Source organism: Coregonus clupeaformis, unplaced genomic scaffold (genome assembly GCF_020615455.1).
Source record: "Coregonus clupeaformis isolate EN_2021a unplaced genomic scaffold, ASM2061545v1 scaf0059, whole genome shotgun sequence".
Lineage (NCBI taxonomy): Eukaryota > Metazoa > Chordata > Actinopteri > Salmoniformes > Salmonidae > Coregonus > Coregonus clupeaformis.
Genome location: NW_025533514.1, coordinates 40,435 through 57,500, shown reverse-complemented (window position 1 = coordinate 57,500; position 17,066 = coordinate 40,435). Strand labels below are relative to the sequence as shown.

The 17,066-nt window shown below is 52.3% G+C and overlaps 1 protein-coding gene across 1 annotated transcript in view; it reads right to left on the bottom strand.

Annotated features, from left to right (window-relative positions):
* Positions 1-17,066, bottom strand: part of LOC121571000 (nephronectin-like) — a 45,760-nt gene that overhangs the window by 2,451 nt on the left and 26,243 nt on the right. Inside the window, exons 6-10 of the mRNA XM_045212877.1 lie at positions 3,517-3,651; positions 2,856-2,939; positions 2,263-2,732; positions 1,786-1,861; positions 1,306-1,392 (exon numbers count right to left, since the gene is read on the bottom strand). Of these exons, the coding sequence (XP_045068812.1) occupies positions 1,306-1,392; positions 1,786-1,861; positions 2,263-2,732; positions 2,856-2,939; positions 3,517-3,651 (852 nt within the window). The remainder of the gene's footprint in view (positions 1-1,305; positions 1,393-1,785; positions 1,862-2,262; positions 2,733-2,855; positions 2,940-3,516; positions 3,652-17,066) is intronic.

The following is a 17,066-nucleotide window of genomic DNA, read 5'->3' as shown; positions in this document are numbered from 1 at the left end:
GTCCCAGCTCTCTGCAGGTCATTCACTAGGTCCCCCCGTGTGGTTCTGGGATTTTTGCTCACCGTTCTTGTGATCATTTTGACCCCACGGGGTGAGATCTTGCGTGGAGCCCCAGATCGAGGGAGATTATCAGTGGTCTTGTATGTCTTCCATTTCCTAATAATTGCTCCCACAGTTGATTTCTTCAAACCAAGCTGCTTACCTATTGCAGATGCAGTCTTCCCAGCCTGGTGCAGGTCTACAATTTTGTTTCTGGTGTCCTTTGACAGCTCTTTGGTCTTGGCCATGGTGGAGTTTGGTGTGACTGTTTGAGGTTGTGGACAGGTGTCTTTTATACTGATAACAAGTTCAAACAGGTGCCATTAATACAGGTAACAAGTGGAGGACAGAGGAGCCTCTTAAAGAAGAAGTTACAGGTCTGTGAGAGCCAGAAATCTTGCTTGTTTGTAGGTGACCAAATACTTATTTTCCACCATAATTTGCAAATAAATTCATTAAAAATCCTACAATGTGATTTTCTGGATTATTTTTCTCAATTTGTCTGTCATAGTTGACGTGTACCTATCATGAAAATTACAGGCCTCTCTCGTCTTTTTAAGTGGGAGAACTTGCACAATTGGTGGCTGAGTAAATGCTTTTTCCCCCACTGTATGTGTGTGTGTGTGTGTGTGTGTGTGTGTGTGTGTGTGTGTGTGTGTGTGTGTGTGTGTGTGTATGTGTGTATGTATGTGTGTGTGTGTTGTGTGTGTGTGTGTGTGTGTGTGTGTGTGTGTGTGTGTGTGTGTGTGTGTGTGTCTGTGTGTGTATGTGTGTGTGTGTGTGTGTGTGTGTGTATATGTATGTGTGTGTGTGTGTGTGTTCTTCCCAGGTGTTGAAACTTTCAATCACACAACCTCCCTCTACCTCTATCTCTACCTGTATATGTGTGGACGTGTTTAACTATACTTGAAGACCAGAAGTCCCCACAAGAATAATAAACCAAGACACATTTGACCAACTGGGGACATTTTGTTGGTCCCCACAAGGTCAAATGCTATTTCTAGGGGGTTTAGGGTTAAGGTTAGAATTAGTGTTAGAATTAGGTTTAGGGTTAGGGTTTGGAGCTAGGGTTAGGTTTAGGGTTAGGGTTAAGGTTAGTTTTTTGGATTAAAGTTAGGGTTAGGGTTAAGGTTAGGGTTAGGGTACGGGTTAGGGTTAGGGTTAGGTTTGGGGTTAGGGGAAATAGGATTTTGAATGGGACTGAATTGTATGTCCCCACAAGGTTAGCTGTACAAGACTGTGTGTGTGTGATGTACTGTGATGTACCTGGATCATCTCTGTTGTCCTCTGTAGTGTTTCCCAGCTCAATGTCAAAGTCAAACACATGGTTTCCAGCTCCTGGATGACGGGGGACTGGAACAACAGAACAGTTCAATATCAGTTTTGTTTCATCTGGTTCTTTCCTCTCTATTAGTCCCTCCAGAATTTCGCGGGGATTTTTCGTGATAATTGCGGGCAAAAATGCTTGATTTTACTGTGGCAATTAAGACACTTTGCATGGAAATATGCAATGATTTTGTCCAGTTTGTCGCAGAAATGCACTGATGAGGGAAAAAGTTTGTTGACGTGTTGCTTGATTTAACCATATCATGCGGTAAATGTGCAGTGATTGGTTGAAGACGCAAGCCCTCTTTTTTTGTACTGAGGTGATTGGTCAAATTTCACCCCTCTAATGAGATGGCAGATCTCCGGTCCTGTCTCTATACTCTGCATATAAAAGTCTCGGTGGTTTGTGTGTGTTCTTACTGTGCACATCTCCTCTTTGTCTCTGTGTAACAACCTTCTGAATGTGGTTGTCCAGGGGGTGGTGGTGGGAGGAGGGGTGGGGGTGGTAGGGGAGGGTAGGGGAGGAGGGGTGGGGGTGGGGGGAGGTGGGGGGGTGGGAGGAGTGGGGGTGGGGGGGAGGGGGTAGGGGGGGAGGGGGTGGGTGGTGTGGGGGGGGTGGGGGGTGGTGGGGGGGGGTGGGGGGGGGGGTGGGGGGTGGTAGGGGGGGGTGGGGGGGTGGTGGGGGGTGGGGGGGGGGGGGGGTGGTAGGGGGGGGTGGGGGGGGTGGGGGTGTAGGGGAGGGGTAGAGGGGGAGGGGTGGGGGTGGTAGGGGGTGGGGGTGGGTGGTGGGGGGGGGTGGAGGGAGGAGGGGTGGGGGTGGTAGGGGGAGGGTAGGGGAGGGGGGGTGGGGTGGTAGGGGGAGGGTAGGGGAGGAGGGGTGGGGGTGGTAGGGGAGGGGGTAGAGGGTGGGATTGTTGTTGTTGTTTTGGTGGTGGTGGTTGTTGGGACGGCGGATGTCTTAGCAACTGTTGTGGTAGTAGTGGTAGTAGTGGTAGGTTCAGTTGTAGTTGGAGAAGGGGTTGTAGTAGCAATAGTGTTAATAGTAGCTAAAGCTTTAGTTGTAGTTGTGGTGGTTGTCAGTGGCTGAGTGGTGGTTGTTGTCGTGGGAACGGTTGTTGGGACGGTGGTTGTCGTAACGATGGTTGTCGTGGTGGTAGGTCTCCTGGTAGTTATTGCCATGGTAGTGGTTTCTGCTGTTGTAGTCGCTATTGTAGCAGTAGAAGTAGGTCTGACTGTAGTTGTCTGTCTGGTTGTCTGTCTGGTTGTCTGTCTGGTTGTCTGTTTAGGTGTAGGTCTCGTTGTAGGTCTGAGTGTAGTTTTAGGGGTGGTTTTAGGTTGAGGAGGCGCAATGGTGACCTTGGCAACAGCTGGAGAGAAACACAGAGACAGTTACTACCTCTCCTTTTAGACTCACATGATTATTGCAGAAGAGCATTACATTTACAAAAACAGTTAAGGTGAAAACCAAAGAAATAGAACTAAGTTCTTACGATAGCAGTCCTTTCCCTCCCCGTCTCTACAGCGGCACCTGGGAGAGTCAGGGTTGAGGGAGCAGAAGGGACGAGAATCCTTATCTAGACACACACACACACACACACACACACACACACACACACACACACACACACACACACACACACACACACACACACACACAACACACACACACACAGACAGACACACACACACACACACACACACAGACACACACACACACACACACACACACACACACACACACACACACACACACACACACACACACACACACACACACAGACACACACACACACAACAGACACACACACACACACACACACACACACACACACACACACACACACACACACACACACACACACACACACAGACAGACACAGACACACACACAGACACACACACACAAGCCGTTGATGTAGCACAGTTCGAGGTTGTTGGGTGTGTGTGTGTGTGTGTGTGTGTGTGTGTGTGTGTGTGTGTGTGTGTTGTTGTCTGTGTCTGTGTGTGTGTGTGTGTGTGTGTGTGTGTGTTTGTCTGTGTGTGTGTGTGTGTGTGTGTGTGTGTGTGTGTGTGTGTGTGTGTGTGTGTGTGTGTGTGTGTGTCTGTGTGTGTGTGTGTGTGTGTGTGTCTGTGTGTGTGTCTGTGTCTTACCTATACAGTGGTATCTGCCGTTGATGTAGGTGAGTTTGTAACCATGGTAACATTTACACACATAGCTGCCGAAGGTGTTCTGACACTTCCTGTTCCGAGGACACACACCTCGACCCGCCACACACTCATCAACATCTAGGAGAAGCACACACACACACACGTCTAAGACAGCGAAGAGTACTGACTACATGTAAAAATGAGTAAAAGTATGAGTCATTTGCAAAATATAGCCCCACATTACACACATGTGTACAAACATTCACTACACACATACACACACAAGCACGCACACACACACACACACGCACATATTAACACACACACACACACGCACACATTCACGCACAGGCACACACACACACAGGCACAAACACACACTCACACTCTTTCTCTCTGTGCTGCTAAGCTCTTTCACAACACAGACCAGCGCTCCTAAACAGATGTTCCGGAGCCTTGCAGCGTTCCCATCCATCATTCCAAAGTTCTAATGTTTCCACCTACAGCAGTCAGTCTCTCTGGTTAGCTGCTGCTCAAAGGCTCTTACAGGAACAAGGCAACTTTATTCTCTCCCCCTCTTCTCTGCCTGACCCGCTCTATCCTCCCCCTCTTCTCTCTCTGACCCGCTCTATCCTCCCCCTCTTCTCTCTCTGACCCGCTCTATCCTCCCCCTCTTCTCTGTCTGACCCGCTCTATCCTCCCCTTTCTCTGTGACCTCTGTCTACTCCTCCCCCTCTTCTCTGTCTACCGCTCTATCCTCCCCCTCTTCTCTGTCTGACCGCTCTATCCTCCCCTCTTCTCTGTCTGACCGCTCTATCCTCCCCTCTTCTTGTCTACTTTCCTCCCTCTCTTCTCTCTCTGTCTCGATCTCTATCCTCCTCTTCTCTGTCTGACCCGCTCTATCCTCCCCCTCTTCTCTCTCTATCTATCCTCCCCTCTTCTCTCTCTGCCCTCTATCCTCCCCCTCTTCTCTGTCTGACCCTCTATCCTCCCCTTCTCTTCTCTTTCTACTCTATCTCCCTCTTCTCTCTTTTACCACTTTCCTCCCTCTTCTCTTCTACTCTTTTCTCTCTTCTCTTCTCTCCTCTTCATCTCTTCCCCTCTTCTCTGTATCTACGCTCTTCTCCACTCTTCCTCTGTCTATCACTCTATCCTCCCCTCTTCTCTCTCTACCCGCTCTATCCCCTCTTCTCTGTCTGACCCCTCTATCCTCCCCTCTTCTCTCTCTACGCTCTATCCTCCCCTCTTCTCTCTCTGACCCCTTATCCTCCCCCTCTTCTCTCTCTACCCGCTCTATCCTCCCCCTCTTCTCTCTCTCACCCCTCTATCCTCCCCCTCTTCTCTGTCTGACCCCTCTATCCTCCCCTCTTCTCTCTCTGACCATCTATCCTTCCTTACCCTCTACTCCCTTTCTCTTCCTCCCCCTCTTCTCTCTCTACCCTCTATCCTCCCCCTCTTCTCTTCTACTCTACCTTTCCTTTTCCTCTACCCTTCCTCCTTTCTCTTCTCTCTATTCCCCCTTCTCTGTCTGACCCTCTATCCTCCCCCTCTTCTCTCTCTGACCCGTTATCCTCCCTCTTCTCTTCTCTCTATCTCCTCTTCTCTCGTCTGCCTCTATCCTCCCCCTCTTCTCTCTCTACCCTCTATCCCCCTCTTCTCTTCTGCCCGCCTATCCTCCCCTCTTCTCTTCTTCTATCTCCCTTCTCTTCTACCTCTCTATCCTCCCCCTCTTCTCTCTCTACCCACTCTATCCTCCCCCTCTTCTCTCCTACTCTATCTCCTTTCTCTGTCTGCTCTATCCTTTATCTACTTGCATATCCTCATCCCTCTTCTCTGTCTGACCCGCTCTATCCTCCCCCTCTTCTCCTGTCTACCCGCTCTATCCTCCCCCTCTTCTCTTCTGACCCCTCTATCCTCCCCCTCTTCTCTCTCTACCTCTATCCTCCCCCTCTTCTCTCTCTGCCCTCTATCTCCCTCTTCTCTTCTGACCCTCTATCTCCCCTCTTCTCTTACCCCTCTATTCCCCTTCTCTCTACCATCTATCCTCCCTCTTCTCTTCTACCCTCTTCTCTTCCATCTATCTCCTCTTCTCTCTTCTCTATCTCCCTCTTCTCTCTCTACTCTATCCTCCTCTTCTCTCTCTCCACATCCTCTATCCTCTTTCTTCTCTTCATCTCTCTTCTTTCTTCTCTCTTCTTTTCTCCCCTCTTCTCTGTCTGACCTCTATCCTCCCCCTCTTCTCTCTCTGACCTCTCTCCTCTTCTCTCTCTCTTACCCTCTATCCTCCCCCTCTTCTCTGTCTGCCCGCCTCTATCCTCCCCCTCTTCTCTCTCTGACCATCTATCCTCCCCCTCTTCTCTCTCTGACCCGCTCTATCCTCCCCCTCTTCTCTCTCTGACTCCCGCTCTATCCTCCCCTCTTCTCTCTCTGACCACCCACTCTATCCTCCCTCTTCTTTCTCTTGACCGGCGTCTATCCTCCCCTCTTCTCTCTCTGTTCGACTCTATCCTCCCCCTCTTCTCTGTCTCATCGCTCTTTCCTCCTCTTCTCTGTCTATCTATCCCCTCTTTTTCCTTATCCTCCCCCTCTCTCTCTGTTCTTTTAAACCCTCCTCTTCTCTATCTTACATATGGCTCTATCCTCCTTCTCTCCTCTTTCTCTTCTCTCTCTACCCCCTACCCTCTTCTCTCTCTACCTCTATCCTCCCCCTCTTCTCTCTCTGACCCCCTCATCCTCCCCTCTTCTCTCTCTTACTCTATCCTCCCCTCTTCTCTCTCTGACCCTCTATCCTCCCCCTCTTCTCTCTCTGACTCTATCCTCCCCTCTTCTCTCTCTGACCCTCTATCCTCCCTCTTCCTCTACCTCTATCCTCCTCTTCTCTTCTCCCTCTATCTCCCCCTCTTCTCTCTCTGACCCGCTCTATTCCCTCTCTCTCTCTCTCTGACCCCTCTATCCTCCCCCTCTTCTCTCTCTCACCCTCTATCTCCTCTTCTCTCCCTACCTCTATCCTCCCCTCTTCTCTCTCTACCGCTCTATCCTCCCCTCTTCTCTCTCTACCCCTATCCTCCCCCTCTTCTCTTCTATCCCTCTATCCTCCCCCTCTTCTCTCTCTCACCCCTCTATCCTCCCCCCTCTTCTCTCCTACCGCTCTATCCTCCCCCCTCTTCTCTCCTCTACCTCTATCCTCCCCCTCTTCTCTCTCTGACCTCTATCCTCCCCCTCTTCTCTCTCTGCCCTCCTTCTTCTCTTCAACCCCTCTATCCTCCCCCTCTTCTCTTCTGCTCTATCCTCCCCCTCTTCTCTCTCTGACCCGCTCTATCCTCCCCTCTTCTCTCTCTACCGTCTATCCTCCCCTCTTCTCTCTCTATCTCTTCTCCCTTCTTCTGCTCTATCCTCCCCTCTTTCTCTCTACCTCATCCTCCCCTCTTCTCTCTTACTCCCCTCTATCCTCCCCCTCTTCTCTGTCTACCTCCTATCCTCCCCCTCTTCTCTCTCTACTCTATCCTCCCTCTCTCTCTGACCCTCTATCCTCCCCCTCTTCTCTCCTCTACCCCTCTATCCTCCCCTCTTCTCTCTCTGACCACTCTATCCTCCCCTCTTCTCTCTCTGACCCACTCTATCTCCTCTTCTCTCTCTACCACTCTATCCCCCTCTTCTCATCTCTAACCCCTCTATCCTCCCCCTCTTCTCTCTCTACCGCTCTATCCTCCTCTTCTCTCTCTCACTCTATCTCCCCTCTTCCTTCTTTTCTCCCTTTCTTCTCCCCTCTATCCTCCCCCTCTTCTTGACCGCTCCTTTCTCTCTGACCCTCTATCCTCCCCTCTTCTCTGTCTGACCGCTCTATCCTCCCTCTTCTCTTCTACCCCTCTTCCTCCCCTCTTCTCTCTCTGACCCTCTATCCTCCCCCTCTTCTCTCTCTAACCCTCTATCCTCCCTCTTCTCTCTCTACCCCTCTATCCTCCCCCTCTTCTCTCTCTGACCCGCTCTATCCTCCCCCTCTTCTCTCTCCTGACCCTCTATCCTCCCCCTCTTCTCTCTCTACGCTCTATCCTCCCTCTTCTCTGTCTTTTCTCTATCCTCCTTTCTTATCTATCCTCCCCCTCTTCTCTCTCTACCGTCTATCCTCCCTCTTCTCTCTTACCTTATCCTCTCTTCTCTCTCTACCCTCTATCCTCCCCCTCTTCTCTGTCTGACCCCTCTATCCTCCCCCTCTTCTCTCTCTGACCCTCTATCCTCCCCTCTTCTCTCTCTGTCTGACCCGCTCTATCCTCCTCTTCTCTCTCTCACCCTCTATCCTCCCCTCTCTCTCTGTCTACCCCTCTATCCTCCCTCTTCTCTCTCTACCTCTATCCTCCCCTCTTCTCTTCATGCCTCTCTCTACTCCTCCCCCTCTTCTCTGTCTGACCCGCTCTATCCTCCCCTCTTCTCTCTCTCCCTCTCCTCCTCCCTTCTCTGCTATCCTCCCCTCTTCTCTCTCTGCCCCACTTTCTCTATCCCCTTTTTCTCTCTATCCTCCCCCTCTTCTCTGTCTACCCTCTATCCTCCCCTCTTCTCTCTTCTGACCGGCTCTATCCTCCCCCTCTTCTCTCGTCTGACCCGCTCTATCCTCCCCCTCTTCTCTGCTTGACCCGCTCTATCCTCCCCCTCTTCTCTGCTCTGTTGACCCCTCTATCCTCCCCCTCTTCTCTCTCTGACCTCTATCCTCCCCTCTTCTCTCTCTGACCCGCTCTATCCTCCCCCTCTTCTCTTTCTGTCTGACCCCTCTATCCTCCCCCTCTTTCTCGTCTGACCCGCTCTATCCTCCCCCTCTTCTCTGTCTGACCCGCTCTATCCTCCCCTCTTCTCTCTCTGACCCGCTCTATCCTCCCCCTCTTCTCTGTCTGACCCGCTCTATCCTCCCCCTCTTCTCTCTCTGACCTCTATCTCCCCTCTTCTCTCTCTGTCACACCCTCTATCCTCCCCCTCTTCTCTCTCTCACCACTCTACTCCTCCCTCTTCTCTTTTGTCTGACCCCCTCTATCCTCCCCTCTTCTCTCTCTACCGCTCTTCCTCCTCCCTCTTCTCTGCTCTGTCTATTCCTCTTCTCTGTCTACCTCTCTATCTCCTCTTCTCTACTCCGACCCGCTCTATCCTCCCTCTTCTCTTCTACCCTCTATCCATCCCTCTTCTCTGTCTACCCCTACTACTCCTCCCTCTTCTCTCTCTGACCGCTCTATCCTCCCTCTTCTCTCTCTGACCACTCTATCCTCCCTCTTCTCTCTCTGACCACTCTATCCTCCCTCCTCTTCTCTCTGACCATTTCTCTATCTCCCCTTTTCTTTGACCGCTCTATCCTCCCCCTCTTCTCTCTCTCACCCCTCTATCTCCTCTTCTTTCTGTCTATCCTCCTCTTCTCTCTCTCATCCGCTCTATCTCCTCTTCTCTCTCTACCTCTATCCTCCCCCTCTTCTCTCTCTGACCCGCTCTATCCTCCCCTCTTCTCTCTCTACCCGCTCTATCCTCCCCCTCTTCTCTCTCTGACCGCTCTATCCTCCCCCTCTTCTCTCTCTCCCGCTCTATCCTCCCCTCTTCTCTCTCTGTCTACCCGCTCTATCCTCCCTCTTCTCTCTCTACTCTTCTCCCCTCTTCTCTCTTACCCGCTCTTCTCCCTTTCTCTTCCTTATCTCCTCTCTTTTTTCTCACCCGCTCTATCCTCCCCTCTTCTCTCTCTCACCCCTCTATCCTCCCCCTCTTCTCTCCTCTGACCCTCTATCCTCCCCCTCTTCTCTCTCTGACCCGCTCTATCCTCCCCTCTTCTCTCTCTACCCTCTATCCTCCCCCTCTTCTCTTTCTACGCTCTATCCTCCCCCTCTTCTCTCTTGACTCCCGCTCTATCCTCCCTCTTCTCTCTCTGCCTCTATCCTCCCCTCTTCTCTCTCTACTTATCCTCCCCCTCTTCTCTCTCTGTCCCTCTATCCTCCCCTCTTCTCTCTCTGACCCCTCTATCCTCCCCCTCTTCTCTCTCTGATCCGCTCTATCCTCCCCTCTTCTCTGTCTGACCCTCTATCCTCCCACTCTTCTCTGATCTGACCCTTCTATTCTCCCCTTCTCTTCTACCGCTCTATCCTCCCTCTTCTCTCTCTACCCTCTTCCTCCTCTTTTCGCTCTATCCTCCCCTCTTCTTCTGACCCGCTCTATCCTCCCCCTCTTCTCTCTCTGACGTCTCTCTATCCTCCCCCTCTTCTCTTCTCTCTCTGACCACTCTATCCTCCCCCTCTTCTCTCTCTGTCCGCTCTATCCTCCCCCTCTTCTCTCTCTGACCCTCTATCCTCCCCCTCTTCTCTCTCTGACCCGCTCTATCCTCCCCCTCTTCTCTGTCTACTCTATCCTCCCTCTTCTCTCTCTCCTCTATCCTCCCCTCTTCTCTCTTCTACCCTTCCTTCTCTTCTTCTATCTCCCTTCTTTTTTTTTTCTCTTCCTCCCCTCTTCTCTGTCTCCCTCTATCCTCCCCCTCTTCTCTGTCTGCACCGCTCTATCTCCTCTTCTCTCTCTGACCCCTCTATCCTCCCCTCTTCTCTTTGTCCGTCTATCCTCCCCTCTTCTCTCTCTGACCCGCTCTATCCTCCCCCTCTTCTCTCTACCGCTCTATCTCCCCCTCTTCTCTCTCTACCCCTCTATCCTCCCCTCTTCTCTCTCTACCCCTCTATCCTCCCTCTTCTCTCTCTGATCCCCTCTATCCTCCCCCTCTTCTCTCTCTGACCCGCTCTATCCTCTCTTCTCTCTCTGACCTTATCCTCCCCCTCTTCTCTTCTCTGACCGCTCTATCCTCCCCTCTTCTCTGTCTACCTCTATCCTCCCCCCTCTTCTCTCTCTACCCGCTCTATCCTCCCCCTCTTCTCTGTTATCTCTATCCTCCCCCTCTTCTCTCTCTGACCCTCTATCCTCCCCCTCTTCTCTTCTACCTCTATCCTCCCTCTTCTCTCTCTACCCCTCTATCCTCCCCCTCTTCTCTCTCTAGCTCTATCCTCCCCTTTCTCTTCTCCTCTATCCTCCCCTCTTCTCTCTCTGACCTCTCTCCCCTCTTCTCTCTCTTACCTCTATCCTCCCCCTCTTCTCTCTCTCCCTCTATCTCCCCTCTTCTCTTCCCCCTCATCCTCCCCCTCTTCTCTCTCTGACCGCTCTATCCTCCCCTCTTCTCTCTCTATCCTCCCTTTTTCTTTTTTCTCTCTTTCTTCCTTCTTTCTCTCTATCCTCCCCCTCTTCTCTCTCTGACCCTCTATCCTCCCTCTTCTCTCTTCTTCTTCCCCCTTTCTCTCTCTACCTCTATCCCCTCTTCTCTTCTCTCTCTCCTCTTCTCTGTACCTCTATCCTCCCCCTCTTCTCTCTCTCCCCGCTCTATCCTCCCCCTCTTCTCTGTCTGACCCCTCTATCCTCCTCTTCTCTCTCTGTCGCTCTATCCATCCCCCTCTTCTCTCTCTGACTCCCCTCTATCCTCCCCCCTCTTCTCTCTCTGACCCTCTATCTCCCCCTCTTCTCTTTACCCTCTATCCTCCTCTTCTCTCTCTCGACCAAGCTCTATCCTCCTCTTCTCTCTCTACCCTCTATCCTCCCCCTCTTCTCCTTTCTTACCCTCTATCTTCTTCTCTGTCTGACCCGCTCTATCCTCCCCTCTTCTCTGTCTGACCCGCTCTATCACTCCCCCTCTTCTCTCTCTGACCCCTCTATCCTCCCCTCTTCTTCTTCTATTTTTCTCTTCTGTCCCTCTTCTCCTCTCTCTCCTCTCTACTCTATCCTCCCCTCTTCTCTGTCTACCCTCAATTCCTCCCTCCTTGTCTGTCTCCCTCTATCCTTCCTCTTCTCTTTCCCTTCTTATCTCTCTTCTCTTCTGACACCCCTCTCTCCTCCCCTCTTCTCTGTCTGACCTTCTCTCTCTCCTCCTCTTCTCTCTGTCGACCGCTCTATCCTCCTTTTTCTCTGTCTCCTCTTCTCTTCTCTCTTCTCTCCTTTCCTTTTACTTTCCTCTATCCTCCCCCTTCACTCCCCTCCCTCTTCTCTTTTCTGACCCGCTCTATCTCCCCCCTCTTCTCTCTCTACCCTCTATCCTCCCCCCTTCTTGTCCCCGCTCTATCCTCCCCCTCTTCTCTCTCTACCTCTTCCTCCCCTCTTCTCTCTCTAGCTCCTATCTTCCCCCTCTTCTCTTTCTGACCCCTCTATCACTCCCCCTCTTCTCTGTCTGACCGGCTCTATCACTCCCCTCTCTCTCTGTCTACCCCTCTATACCTCCCCTCTTCTCTCTCTGTCTGACCCGCTCTATCCCACTCCCCCTCTTCTCTCTCTGTCCGCTCTATCCTCCCCCTCTTCTCTCTCTGACCCTCTATCCTCCCCCTCTTCCTCTCTCTGACCCCTCTACTCCTCCCCTCTTCTCTTCACCCTCTATCCTCCCCTCTTCTCTGTCTCACCTGCTCTATCCTCCCCCCTCTTCTCTCTCTGACCCGCTCTACTCCTCCCCCTCTTCTCTCTCTACCTCTATCCTCCTCTTTCTCTCTCTTCCCCCTCTTCTCTCTCTGCCGCTCTATCCTCTTCTCTCTCTTCTATCCTCCCCTTCTCTTCTACTCTATCTCCCTCTCTTCCACTCTATCCTCCCTCTTCTCTCTCTGACCGCTCTATCCTCCCCCTCTTCTCTCTCTACTCTATCCTCTCTTCTCTCTTACCCTCTATCCTCCCTCTTCTCTCTCTACCTCTATCCTCCCCCTCTTCTCTCTCTGACCTCTTCTCCCCTCTTCTCTCTCTGACCCTCTATCCTCTCTTCTCTTCTGACCCTCTATCCTCCCCTCTTCTCTCTATATTCCCCTCTTCTCTCTCTGACTCGCTCTATCCTCCCCTCTCTTCTCTGTCCTGTCTGACCCGCTCTATCCTCCCCTCTTCTCTCTCTACCCTCTATCCTCCCCCTCTTCTCTCTCTTCTCCCTCTTCTCTTCTACTACCCGCTCTATCCTCCCCCTCTTCTTTCTCTCTGACCCGCTCTATCCTCCCTCCTCTTCTCTCTCTGACCCTCTCCATCTCCACCTCTTCTCTGTCTGACCCCTCTATCACTCCCCCTCTTCTCTCTCTCTACCCCTCTATCCTCCCCTCTTCCTCTCTCTACCCCTCTATCCTCCCCCTCTTCTCATAATCTGATACCATCTATCCTCCCTATCTTCTGTCCCCCATCTTACCTCTTTCTCTCTACCCTCTCCCCCCTCTTCTCTCTCTACCTCTATCTCCTCTTCTCTTTCATACATCTATCCTCCCTCTTCCTTCTCCTCAATATCTCTTCTCTCTCTCAGCCCCTCTATCCTCCCTCTTCTCTTTAATATCCTCCTCCCTCTTCTCTCTCTGACCAGCTCTATCTCTCCCCTCTTTCTCTGTCTATATCCTCTATCCTTCTTTCTTTCTGACCTCTCTCCCCTCTTCTCTGTCTCCCTCTCTCCTCTTCTCTGTCTGATCTCTATCCTCCCTTCTCTTCTCCTCTATCCTTCCTCTCTCTGTCTGCGCTCTATTCTCTCTTCTACTCTCTTGACCGCTCTATCCTCCTTCTTCTCTCTCTCACTTCTATCCTTCTCTCCTGTCTGACCCCCTCTATCTTCTTCTCTCTCCTCTTCCCTCTTCTCTGTCTACCACTCTATCCTCTCTCTCTTTTACCGTCTCTTCCTCCCTCTTCTCTCTCTCCATCTATCCTCCTTCTCTTCTCTGTCTATACCTCTATCCTCCCCCTCTTCTCTCCTCTACCTCTATCCTCCCCCTCTTCTCTCTCTGACCGCTCTATCCTCCCCCCTCTTCTCATGTCCTGACCCCTCTATCCTCCCCCTCTTTCTCTCTCTGACCCTCTATCCTCCCCCTCTTCTCTTCTCACCCGTCTATCCTCCCCTCTTCTCTCTCTGACACTCTTCCCCTTCTCTCTAATCTTTCCGACTCTATCCTCCTTCATTACCTCTATCCTCCCCTCTTCTCTCCTACCGCTCTATCTCCCCCTCTGTCTCTGTCTGACCCATCTATCCTCCCTTCTTCTCTCTCTGGCCAGCTCTCTCCTCCCCTCTTCTCTTCTCTGTCTGTCCCTTTCCTCCCTCTTCTCTGTCTGACCCGCTCTGCTCCTCCTTCTTCTCTCTCTACCCACTCTACCTCTTCTCTCTCAGCCAGCTCTCCCTCCCCTCTTGTCTGTCTCTCATTTAAAACTCTCCTCCTTCTTCTCTGTCTGACCAATCTGTCTCCTCCCCTCTTCTCTCTCTGATCTCTATCCTCCCTCTTCTTTCTTCTTCTCTCCCGCTCTATCCTCCCCCCTCTTCTCTCTCTGACCTCTATCCTCCCCCTCTTCTCTGTCTACCCCTCTATCCTCCCCTCTTCTCTTCTGACCCTCTATCCTCCCCTCTTCTCTGTCTACCCTCTCTCCTCCCCCTCTTCTCTTCTCCTCTATCCTCCTCCCCTCTTCTCTCTCTACTCTTCCTCCCCCTTTCTCTTTCTCTCTTCCTCCTCTTCTCTCTGTCTGAACCAAGCTCTACTCCCTCCCCCTCTTCTCTCTCCCACGCTCTATCCTCCCCCTCTTCTCTCTCTGACCCACTCTATCCTCCCCCTCTTCTCTCTGCCCTCTTCTCTCTCTCCCTCTATCCTCCCCCTCTTCTCTCTTTTCTTCCTCCCCCTCTTCTCTCTCTGACCCCTCTATCCTCCCCCTCTTCTCTGTCTTCCCCTCTATCCTCCTCTTCTCCTCTATCCTCCCCTCTTCTCTCTCTCCTTCTTCTCTCCTACTTCCCCTCTTCTCTTCTACCTCTATCCTCCCCCTCTTCTCTCTCTGACCGCTCTATCCTCCCCCTCTTCTCTGTCTACCGCATCTATCCTCCCCCTCTTCTCTCTCATTGACTCCATACTCCTCCTCTCTGTTCTGACCCATCTGTCTCCCTCTTCTCTGTCTGACCCGCTCTATCTCACTCCCCTCTTCTCTCTCTACTCCCCCACTCCTCCCCTCTTCTCTATCTACTCTCCTCCCTCTTCTCTGTCTGACCCCATCTGTCCTCCCCTCTTCTCTCTCTGACCCACTCTATCCTCCCCCTCTTCTCTGTCTGACCCTCTATCCTCCCCTCTTCTCTTCTGTCTAAAACCCTCTATCTTCCCCTCTTCTCTCTCTACCGCTCTATCCTCCCTCTTCTCTCTCTACTCTATCCTCCCCCCTCTTCTCTTCTACCCTCTCCTCCCCCTCTTCTCTGTCTACCCCTCTATCCTCCTCCTCTTCTCTCTCTGACCCTCTATCCTCCCCTCTTCTCTTCACCTCTATCCTCCCTTCTCTCTCTATAGCTCTATCCTCCCCCTCTTCTCTCTCTCACCTCTCTATCCTCCCCTCTTCTCTCTCTACCCGTCTATCCTCCCCCTCTTCTCTTTTCCCTCTATCCTCCCCCTCTTCTCTCTTACCGCTCTATCCTCCCCCTCTTCTCTCTCTACTCTTCCTCCCCTCTTCTTCTCTCTCTACCGTCTATCCTCCCCTCTTCTCTCTCTACCTCTCCCCCTCTTCTCTCTCTCTCTATCCTCCCCTCTTCTCTTCTCTCTACCGCTCTATCCTCCCCCTCTTCTCTCTCTACCGCTCTATCCTCCCCCTCTTCTCTCTCTGACTCCGCTCTATCCTCCCCTTCTTTTTCTGACCCGCTCCTATCCTCCCCCCTCTTCTCTCTCTGACCCCTCTATCCTCCCCCTCTTCTCTCTCTGACCCCTCTATCCCTCTTCTCTCTCTCCTCTTCCTCCCTTCTCCTCTCTGACCCGATCTATCCTCCCCCTCTTCTCTGTCTACCTCTATCCTCCCCCTCCTTCTCTCTCTACCCTCTATCCTCCCTCTCTCTCTCTGATCGCTCTATCCTCCCCCTCTTCTCTCTCTACCCTCTATCCTCCCCCTCTTCTCTCTCTGACCCGCTCTATCCTCCCCCTCTTCTCTCTCTACCGCTCACTATCCTCCCTCTTCTCAGTCTGACCCTCTCCTCCCTCTTCTCTTCCGACCAGCTCTATCCTCCCCTCTTCTCTGTCTACCCCTCTATCCTCCCCCTCTTCTCTCTCTTCCCGCTCTATCCTCCCCCTCTTCTCTCTACGCTCTATCCTCCCCTCTTCTCTCTCTTCTCTATCCTCCCTCTTCTCTGTTACCCTCTATCCTCCCTCTTCTCTCTCTGACCTCTATCCTCCGCCTCTTCTCTTCTCTGTCTCACAGCTCTATCCTCCCCCTCTTCTCTGTCTGACCCGCTCTATCCTCCCCCTCTTCTCTCTCTTAGCCCGCTCATCCTCCCCCTCTTCTCTCTCTGACCCTCTATCCTCCCCTCTTCTCTGTCTCTCTGACCCGCTCTACCCTCCCCCTCTTCTCTGTCTGACCCGCTCTATTCCTCTTCTTTCCCCGCTCTCCCCTCTTCTCTCTCTGTCTACCCTATCCCCCTCTTCTCTCTCTGACCTCTATCCTCCCCTCTTCTCTGTCTGACTCAGCTCTATCCTCTCTTCTCCTCTCTGATCCGCTCTATCCTCCCCCTCTTCTCTGACTGATCCCTCTATCCTCCTCTTCTCTTACCCTCTATCCTCCCCCTTTCTCTGTCTACCTCTATCCTCCCTCTTCTCTTCTACCTCTCCTCCCCTCTTCTCTCTCTACTCTATCCCTCCCCCTCTTCTCTCTCCTGACCCCTCTATCCTCCCCCTCTTCTCTGTCAGACCTCTATCCCTCCCCCTCTTCTCTGCCTACCCCTCTATCCTCCCCCTCTTCTCTGTCTGTCTACTCTATCCTCCCCTCTTCTCTGTCTACCTCTATCTCCCCCTCTTCTCTGTCTGTCTACCCTCTATGCTCCCCTCTTCTCTGTCTGACCCACTCTATCCTCCCCTTTTCTCTGTCTACTTTCCGCTCTATCCTCCCCTCTTCTCTGTCTACTGTCCGCTCTATCCTCCCCCTCTTCTCTCTCTACCCTCTATCCTCCCTCTCTCTCTCTCACCCCTCTATCCTCCCCCTCTTCTCTTCTCTGTCTACCCTCTATCCTCCCCCTCTTCTCTCTCTGACCGCTCTATCCTCCCCTCTTCTCTGTCTGACCCTCCTAACCTCCCCCTCTTCTCTGTCTACCTCTATCCTCCCCTCTTCTCTGTCTACCCGCTCATCCTCCCTCTTCTCTGTCTACCCTCTATCTCCCCCCTCTTCTCTCTCTGTCTGCCCCTCTATCCTCCCCCCTTCTCTCTCTCTCTATCCTCCCCTCTTCTCTTCTCTCCTCTATCTCCCCTCTTCTCTCTCTGACCCTCTATCACTCCCCCTCTTCTCTGTCTCCCCTCTATTCTTCTCTGTCTACCCGTCTATCCTCCCCCTCTTCTCTCTCTGACCAGCTCTATCCCCCTCTTCTCTCTCTACCCTCTATCCTCCCCTCTTCCTTCTACCCGCTCCTATCCACCCCCTCTTCTCTCTCTACCGTCTATCCCCTCCCTCTTCTCTCTCTCACCCTCCTATCTCCCCTTCTCTCTCTCCCTCTATCCTCCTCTTCTCTGTCCAGCTCTATCCTCCCCCTCTTCTCTGTCTGACCCGCTCTATCCTCCCCCTCTTCTCTG